A 10,265-nucleotide genomic window follows, 5' to 3' on the forward strand; every position below is an offset into this window, starting at 1 on the left:
TGAAATTGAAACTGTGATTTTAAAACTCCCAACAAACAAAAGTACAGGACCAGGTGGCTTCACAGGCCATTTCTAACAAACATTTAAAGAAGAGTTAACACCTATCCTTCTGAAGCTATTCCAAAAAACTGCAGAGGAAGAAACACTTCCAAACTGATTCTATGAGGCCACCATCACCCTGATTCCAAAACCAGACAAAGATAACCACACAAAAAAAGAAATTAACAGGCCAATATCACTGATGAACATAGATGCAAAAATCCTCAACAAGATACTAGCAAACTGAATGCAACAATACATTAAAAGGATCATATACCATCATCAAGTGGGATTTATCCCAGAGATGCAAGGATTTTTCAATATCCACAAATAAACCAATGTGATACACCACATTAACAAATTGAAGAATAGGGACTTCCTTGGTGGCACAGTGGTTAAGAATTCGCCTGTCAATGCAGGGGACATGGGTTCAATCTCTAGTTTGGGAAGATCCCACATGCCACATAGCAACAAAGCCCATGTGCCACAACTACTGAGCCTGCGCTCTAGAGTCCACATGCCGCAACTACTGAAGCCCCAGTGCCTAGAGCCTGCACTCCACAACAAGAAAAGCCACTGCAATGAGAAGCCCACACACGGCAACGAAGAGCAGCCCCCGCTCACTGCAACTAGAGAAAGGTCGCACACAGCAACGCAGCCAAAAGACCCAATGCAGCCAAAAAAAAAAAAAACGAATTGAAGAATAAAAACCATATGATCATCTCAATAGATGCAGAAAACACTTTTGATAAAATACAACATCCATTTATGATAAAAACTCTCCAGAAAGTGGGCATAGGGGCCACACATGACATAAAAAAGGCCACATATGACAAACCCACGCTAATATCCTATTCAATGGTGAAAAACTAAAAGCATTTCCTCTAAGATCAGGAAAAAGACAAGGATGTCCACTCTCGCCACTTTTTATTCAACATAGTTTTGGAAGTCCTAGCCACAGCAAGCAGAGAAGAACAAGAAATAAAAGGGACCCAATTTGGAAAAGAGGAAGTAAAACTGTCACCCTTTGCAGATGACATGATGTTACACATAGCAAATCCTAAAGACACTACCAGAAAACTACTAGAGCTCATCAACAAATTTGGTAAAGTTGCAACATACAAAATTAATACACAGAAATCTGTTGCATTTCTATACACTAACAACAAAAGATCAGAAAGAGAAATTAAGGAAACAATCCCATTTACCATCACATCAAAAAGAATAAAATACCTAGGAATAAACCCACCTAAGGAGGCAAAAGACCTGTACCCTGAAAACTGTAAGATGCTGATGAAAGAAATTAAGTAAGACACAAACAGATGGAAAGATAGACCATGTTGTTGGACTGAAAGAATCAATATTGTCAAAATGACCATACTACCCAAGTCAATCTACAGATTCAATGCAATCCCTATCAAATTACCAATAACACTTTTCACAGAACTAGAACAAAAAATTTTTAAATTTGTATGGAAACACAAAAGACCCAAAGCAATGTTGAGAAAGAAAAACAAAGCTGGAGTAATCAGGCTCCCTGACTTCAGACTATACTACAAAGCTACAGTCACCAAAACAGAATGGTCCTAGCACAGAAACAGAAATACAGATCAACAGAACAGGATAGAAAGCCCAGAAATAAACCCACTCACCTATGGTCAATTAATCTATGACAAAGGAGGCAAGGATATTCAATAGAGAAAAGACAGCCTCTTCAATAAGTGGTGCTGGGAAAACTGGACAGCTACATGTAAAAGAATGAAATTAGAACATTCTCTAACACCATACACAAAAAAAAACTCAAAATGGAATAAAAACCTAAACATAGGACCAGATACCATAAAACTCCTAGAGTAAAATAGGCAAGATGCTCTTTAACATAAATCACAGCAATATCTTTCTGGATCCATCTCCTTGAGTAATGAAAATAAAAATAAAAATAAACAAATGGGACCTTATTAAACTTAAAAGCTTTTGCACAGCAAAGGAAACTATAACAAAACGAAAAGACAACCTACAGAAAGGGAGAAAATATTTGCAAACAATGCAACCAACAAGAGATTAATTTCCAAAATATACAAACAGCTCATATAGCTCAATATCAAAAAAACAAACAACCCAATCAAAAAATGAGCAGAAGACCTAAATAGACATTTCTCCAAAGAAGACATACAGATGGCCAAAAGGCAGATGAAAAGATGGTCAACATCACTAATTATTACAGAAATGCAAATCAAAACTACAATGAGGGGACTTCCCTGGTGGTCCAGTGGTTAAGAATCTGACTTGCAATACAGGAGATCCAGGTTCAATCCCTGGTCGGGGAGGGAAACAAGATCCCACATGCCGTGGGGCAACTTAAGCCCACACACTGCAACTACTACTGAGCCCAGTGCTCTACAACCCACACGTCACAACCAGAGAGCCCTTGTGCCACAACTACTGAGCCTGCGTGCTCTGGAGCCTGTGCGCCACAACTAGAAAGAAGCCCGTGTGCTGCAAAGAAAGATCTTGCATGCCACAACGAAGATCCTGCGTGCCACAATAAGGCCCAATGCAGCCAAATAAATCAAAAAAAAAAAAAAAGGACAGTGAGGTATCAACTCACACCAGTCAAAATGGCCATCATCAAAAACTCTACAAATAGGGCTTCCCTGGTGGCTCAGTGGTTGAGAGTCCGCCTGCCGATGCAGGGGACGCGGGTTCGTGTCCCGGTCCGGGAGGATCCCACATGCCGCGGAGTGGCTAGGCCCGTGAGCCATGGCCGCTGAGCCTGAGCTTCCGGAGCCTGTGCTCCACAACGGGAGAGGCCACAAGAGTGAGAGGCCTGCGTACCACACACACAAAAAAAAGTCTACTAATAAATGCTAGATATGGTGTGGAGAAAAAGGAACCCTCCTACACTGATGGTGAGAATGTAAATTGGTACAGCCACTATGGAGAACAGTTTGGAACTTCCTTAAAAAACTAAAAATAGAGCTACCATATGATCCTGCAATCCCACTCCTAGACATATACCCGAAGAGAACCATAATTTCTAAAAGATTCATGCACCAAAATGTTCACTGCAGCACTATTTACAATAGCCAAGACATGAAAGCAACCTAAATGTCCATCGACAGATGAATGGATAAAGAGATGTGGTGTATATACATATATATATATATATATATGTATATACACACAATGGAATATTACTCAACCATAAAAAAAGAATGAAATAATGCCATTTTCAGCAACATGGATGGACCTAGAGATTATCATACTAAGTGAAATAAGCCAGACAGAGAAAGACAAATATCATATGATATTGCTTATATGTGCAATCTTAAAAAAAAAAAACAGACACAAGTGAAATTATTTCCGAAACAGAAAGAGGCTCACAAACACAGAAAACAAACTTACGGTTACCGAAAGGGAAAGGGGGGGTGGAGGAGGGATAAATTAGGAGCCTGGGATTAACACATACACAATACTATGCATAAAATATATAACCAACAAGGACCTACTGTATAGCACAGGGGACTATTCTCCATATCTTGTAATAACCTATAACTGAATTGCTGTGCTATACACCTAAAACTTACACAGTACTGTAAATCAACTATACCTCAGTTAAAAATTTTTTTTAAAAAAAAGAAAGTTGAAAGAATATTCAAGTGAATCGTTAGTATAACCATGAGACCTAGGTTAAGTAAGAAGGAAAGTGAGGACATGACAGGATGATGGACAATGAGAAGGTGATAGCCTGGAATCAGACGTCCTAGTGGGGCTGAAGGATTATTGGAGTTAGGGTATTAGAAGGAGTGAGCTGGAAGATAGGTGGTGGTGATCTTGGAAGTGGCATGATTCTTACTGACAGGCTCAATCAGGGTTCCTCACTGGAACCACAGAACACAGAAAATGAATCGAATGTTTTCCTTACTTCTCCCAAGGATGGTACATAACTGGTTGGTACTATTCTAGATGCGGAGGACAGAGGTTAATACACTACATACAATGGATGCCTGAGGACATTAGGCTTACTTCTCTCTCAGAAATCCCACTTGAGAAAGGCTGAGATGGTATGATCCATGGGAGCTGATAGCAAAAAGGTAAAGGAAGTGAGAGGACAGATACTGTATGAATCACAGCTTAGGCTGAACTACAGAAACTGCAACTTTCATATTCTTCAGTCTAATATGTACATATTAAAATCACCAAGAATGATGGCAAGACTGGCAAAAAGAAAGACAGCAAGTGATATGTTAAAATTTTCAACGAATGGCCAGGAAAGGGGGTGGGGTGGGTGACCAGAAGGATAGTAGATGACTTCTTCAAGGTGGAGTAACAGGCGTAGCAGAATGGTTTGTGCTTCAAACCAGGTTTTCCAGTAGTCTGGAAGCAACAACGAGGAGTAAGAGGATAATTACCCCACCTCCAGGTCAGTGGTATTGTGTTGTAAGGAAGAAGAAACAGCCAGTACCTGAGAAGGAACAAGGAGAAGCAGTACGCTCAGAGGACAGCCATCTTTCAGTTCAAGCAAGAAGATGAAGAGAACTTCCACAGAGAGGGTTAAGAATGTGGAGGATTTTTTTGATCACTGACATCTAATTCCAGAGGGCAGAGTCATTTTGAGAGCAGGAGTGGGAGACTGAGTCATATTAGAAAAGTGCCCCCAGATGATGGATTAGAGTCGTGGGATGAGAATCTAGGTGATGAGAGAAGCTATGGGAAGCTTGAATTTCTTGGGGGTGTCCAAGGTAAGCAGATTTAAGGCAAGATAGGATTAGTCCAGGTTATCTTTTTTTTTTTAAACTTTTTTTTTAAATGAGAGATTGATTCAAGTAATTTTATTTTATTTATTTATTTATTTTTGGCTGCGTTGGGTCTTCGTTGCTGCACGCAGGCTTTCTCTAGTTGTGGCGAGCAGGGGCTACTCTTTGCTGCGGTGCGCGGGCTTCTCACTGCGATGGCTTCTCTTGTTGTGGAACACGGGCTCTAGGTGCGCGGGCTTCAGTAGTTGTGGCGCGCGGGTGCGTAGTTGTGGCACACGCGCTTAGTTGCTCTGCGGTATGTGGGATCTTCTCAGACCAGGGCTCGAACCCATGTCCCGTGCACTGGCAGGTTGATTCTTAACCACTGTGCCACCAGGGAAGTCCCCAGTCCTGGTTATCTCTTAAAGGAGCAGTACTAGCCAATGCCATGACAGAAATGTTCTATATCAGCAGGATCAAACATGGTAGCCACTAGTGCCTACTGAGCACTTGAAATGTGACTCATATGACATTCACAAAAATGAAAAGAATATCAGTGAACTGTGGGACTATTTCAAGTGACCTAATACACAGGTAACTACAGTCCTTGTACAGGGCAAGGAACAAAAACACATTTGAAGAAATGACTGAGAACATTCCAAACTTGATGAAAACTATAAATCCACAGATCCAATAAGTTCTAAAACCCACAGGCACAAGCAGCATCTTTTTAAAAAAGCATAGTGCAACTTCCCTGGTGGTCCAGTTGTTAAGAATCTGCCCTCAATGCAGGGGACACAGGTTCAATCCTCGGTTGGGAAACTAAGATCCCACATGCTGTGGGGCAACTAAGCCCACAAGCCACAACTACAGAGCCCCCACACTCTGGAGCCGACACGCAATGAAAGATCCCACATGCTGCAACTAAGACACAGCCAAAAATAAATAAATAAATGAATAAATATTAAAATTAAAAAAGAGTGAAAAGGCAAGTCACTCTGACAGAGTTGTCATACCTCACAGAATTTCTAGTCAGAATATGTATAAAAGAATACAAAAATAAATAAAAAAGCATATCATAATCAACTGTTATAAACCAGTGTGACAGGGACTTTCCTGGTAGTAAGACTCCCCACTTCCACTGCAGAGGGCATGGGTTCGATCTCTGGAACCTCATGGAGCAGCCAAAAAAAAAGATGAAAAAAAAACAAACACAAAAAACAGTGATAAAGGAAAAATCTTAAAGCCAGAGGAAAAAAACGAACACAGAGAAAAAATAAAGATTATACCAGATTTCTTGGAAACAATATAAGCAAGAAGACAGGGGAGCAAAATCTTTTAAAATACTGAAAGAAGAAAGTTAACTTACCTAAAATTCTTTAACCTACCAGCAAAATCTTTCAAAAATGAAGGCTGAGACTCACAGACACAGGGAAAAAATTTATGGTTAAAAAGGGGAAAAGGGGCTGGGGAGAGGGATAAATTAGAATGTTGGGATTAACATATACACACTACTATATACAAAATAGATAACCAACAAGGACCTACTATATAGCACAGGGAACTATATTTTGTAATAAACTACAAGGGAAAAGAATCTGAAAAGGAATATATATATATATATATATATATATATAAAAAACGGAATATATATAACTGAATGACTCTGCTGTACCCCTGAAACTAACACGATATTGTAAATCAAGTATACTTCAATAAAAATAAATAAAAAAAAACTTAAAGGAAAAAAAAAAAAAAATGAAGGCTGCTAAATGTATTATGATATCCTAGATTAGATACTGGAACAGAAATAGGTTAGTAGTGGAAAATCTGGTAAATCTGAATGAAGTCTAGAGTTTAGTTAATGCAGTAGTGTTAATGTCTTAGTTCTGAAAAATGCACTATGGTTATAATGTTAAAAAGATGTTAACATTAGAAGAAAGTGAGTGAACGGTATAACGAAACCTGTGTACTATCTTTCCAACATTTTAACAAATCTAAATTATTCCAAACTAAAAATTTTATTGAAAAAAAAAAAGACAAAACAGAGACTTTTCAGATATACTAACACTGAAAGAATTAATTGCCAGCAGACCCACAAACAAAAAACAAAGTCCTTCAGGCAGCAGGACTGGATTGTGGGCCTCCCTCCGTTTAATTCGTATGTTCAAGCCCTAACCCCTAATGTGATGGTATTTAGAGTTGCCTCCTTTGGGAGGTAATTATGATTAGATGAAGTCACAAAGGTGGGATCCTCATGATGCAATTAATGCCCTTATAAGAGGAAACACTAGAGAGCTTGCTGTCTTTCTCCCAGTACATGCAGAAAAGAAAAGCCATATGAGTACATGGTGAGAAAGTAGCCATCTGAAACTCAAGGAGAGAGTTCTTACCAGACACTGACCCTTCTGGCACTTTGATCTTGGACGTCTCCAGAACTGTTAGGAAGTAAATTTACATGTTTAAGCTACCTAGTCTATGGCATAAGAAAAACATGACACCAGGTGTAAATACAGAGTTTCACAAAGGCATGAAAAGCACTAAAAATGGAAACTACATGAATAACTACATGACTGTTTCTCTTTATCTTCAAACAATAACTATTTAACAAAATAATAATAATATATTATGGGGTTTACAATACATGTACAAGTAAAATGCATGACAACAGTAACAAAGTTGGGGGGGATAATAACAGTAAACTATTGTAAGATGATTATATTATACACGAAGTGGTATGGCATCACTTGACGGTAGACTGTGATAGGCTAAATATGCGTACTAAAAATAACCACTAAAATAAAAAAGCATTATAACCAGCAAGTCAAAAAGGGAGATAAAATGGAATTCCCTGGCAGTCCAGTGGTTAGGACATGGTGCTTTCACTGCCGTGGCCTGGGTTCAATCCCTGGTCGGGGAACTAGGATTCCACCAGCTGCGCGGCGCAGCAAAAAAAGAGAGAGAGAGAGAGAGAGAGAGAGGTTATAAAAAATACATGATTGATGAAAAGTGGGCAGAGTACCTAAACAGACACACTAGTCAAAATGGCCATCATCAAAAAGTCTACAAACAATAAATGCTGCAGAGAGTGTAGAGAAAAGGGAACCCTCCTACACTGTTGGTGGGAATGTAAATTGGTGCAGCCACTATGGAGAACAGCATGAAGGTTCCCCAAAAAACTAAAAATAGAGTTGCCATATGATCCAGCAATCCCACTCCTGGGCATATATCCAGACAAAACTATAATTTGAAAAGATACATGCACCCCAATGTTCATAGCAGCACTATTTACAACAGCCAAGACATGAGGGCAACCTAAATACCCATTGACAGATGAATGGTTAAAGAAGCTGTAGTATATATACAACGAAATATTACTCAGCCATAAAAAAAATGAAATAATGCCATTTGCAGCTACATGGATGGACCTAGAGATTATCATACTAAGTGAAGTAAGTCAGAAAGAAAAAGGGATTTCCCTGGTGGTCCAGTGGTTAAGAATACGCCTTCCAATGCACGGGACGCAGGTTCAATCCCTGGTCAGGGAGCTAAGATCCCACATGCCACAGGGCAACTAAGCCTGTGTGCCACAACTAGAGAACCCGCATGCCACACCACAACTAAGACCCAACGCAGCCAAAAATAAATAAATTTTTTATTTTTAAAAAAGAATCTGCCTTCCAATGCAGGGGATGCGGGTTAGATCCCTGGTCAGGGAACTAAGATGTCACATGTCGCAGGGCAACTAAGCCTGCACGCCACAACCACTGAGCATGTGAGCCACAACTAGAAAGCCCGTGTTCTGCAACTACAGAGCCCACGCACTCTGCAGCCCCCGCGCTGCAACTACTGAGCCCACATGCCACAACTAGAGAGAAGCCTGCACGCCACAATGAAAGATCCTGCATGCCACAACGAAGACCCCGAGTGCTGTAACTAAGACCTGACGCAGCCAAGAATAAAATAAATATTTTTTTAAAAAAAGGGAAAGACAAATACCATATGATATCACTTATATGTGTCATCTCACATATGACACAAATGAACTTATCTATGAAACAGAAACAGACTTGTGGTTGCCACGGTGGGGGATAGAGGAGGGTTGGATTGGGAGTTTGGGACTAGCAGATGCAAACTATTATATATAGAATGGATAAACAACAAGATCCTATTGTATAGGACAGGGAACTGAGTATCCTGTAATAAACCATAATGGAAAAGAATATGAGAAAGAATACATATGTATATAAATGAATCACTTTGCTGTACACCGGAAACTAATACAACATTGTAAACCAACTACACTTCAATAAAAAATTTTTTAAAAAAACTTGAGTGATCCAAAAAAGGTGCCCCCCCAAAATCAAAAAAGGACATAAAGATGGCACAAATTAAAAACAAACATCAAGACAATATATTCAAATCTAACTATATCAATAATCACATAAAACTTGAATGGTCTAGGGCTTCCCTGGTGGCGCAGTGGTTGAGAATCCGCCTGCCGATGCAGGGGGCACGGGTTCGTGCCCAGGTCCAGGAAGATCCCATATGCAGCGGAGCGGCTGGGCCTGTGAGCCATGGCCACTGAGCCTGTGCATCCGGAGCCTGTGCTCCGCAACAGGAGAGGCCACAACAGTGAGAAGCCCGCTAACCCCAAAAAAAAAAAAAAAAAAAAAAAAAAAAAACTTGAATGGTCTAAATACCCAAATTAAAGACAGAGACTGTCAGAATGGTAATAAAGACTCAACTATATGTGCTGCCTACAAGAAATTCACATTTCTTTTACATTTAAATGAGATCCTTAAATTAAATTTAAATGTAATTTAAAAGAAAAATTTTAATTACATTTAAATGTAAAGATACGAAAAGATTCAAAATAAGAGGATGAAAACAAATACTACAGTCAAACAAGTCAAAAGAAAGCTTGATGGCCACAGCATAATGGGAATAACAACAGAGGAAACACACGCATGAGCTGCACTTAGAAAAAGTCACCCAGTGAAGAGACAGAGAAACCTTTGAAGGATTCTACACTAGATAACGAGGTTGACACACCTATAATATAAGGAACATCTGAGAAGTCTATAATGGTTTATAATAGTTTTCATTCAAAATGTTGGGACTGTTGAAAGTTTAAATTTTACAGGCATTGGTTTTGATGTTTAAAACTTATTTTAAGGGAGAAAAATCCCCTGACTTTGCTTAAACATTAAAAGTAATTAGGAGAAGATGGCGAAGAGTAAGACGTGGAGATCACCTTCCTCCTCACAGATACATTCCTCACAGATACATGAGAAATACATCTACACGTGGAACTTCTCCTATAGAACACCCACCCTATAAAACACCCACCGAACGCTGGCAGAAGACCTCAGACCTCCCAAAAGGCAAGAAACTCCCCCGTACCTGGGTAGGGCAAAAGAAAAAAGAATAAACAGAGATAAAGAATAGGGACGGGACCTGCACCAGTGGGAGGGAGCCATAAAGGAG

The 10,265-nt window shown here is 39.6% G+C and overlaps 1 protein-coding gene across 4 annotated transcripts in view; it reads right to left on the reverse strand.

Annotated features, from left to right (window-relative positions):
• The window catches only part of UIMC1 (ubiquitin interaction motif containing 1), a 170,803-nt gene that overhangs the window by 110,332 nt on the left and 50,206 nt on the right, over positions 1-10,265 (reverse strand). For 2 of the 4 annotated variants that reach the window (XM_024116288.3, XM_055079986.1), the window contains exon 3: positions 7,169-7,213. The exons of the other annotated variants lie outside the window; for them this stretch is intronic. In XM_024116288.3, coding sequence (XP_023972056.1) covers positions 7,169-7,213 — 45 coding nt within the window. The remainder of the gene's footprint in view (positions 1-7,168; positions 7,214-10,265) is intronic. 4 annotated transcript variants of the gene reach the window in all.

This window comes from Physeter macrocephalus, chromosome 2, assembly GCF_002837175.3.
Source record: "Physeter macrocephalus isolate SW-GA chromosome 2, ASM283717v5, whole genome shotgun sequence".
NCBI lineage: Eukaryota > Metazoa > Chordata > Mammalia > Artiodactyla > Physeteridae > Physeter > Physeter macrocephalus.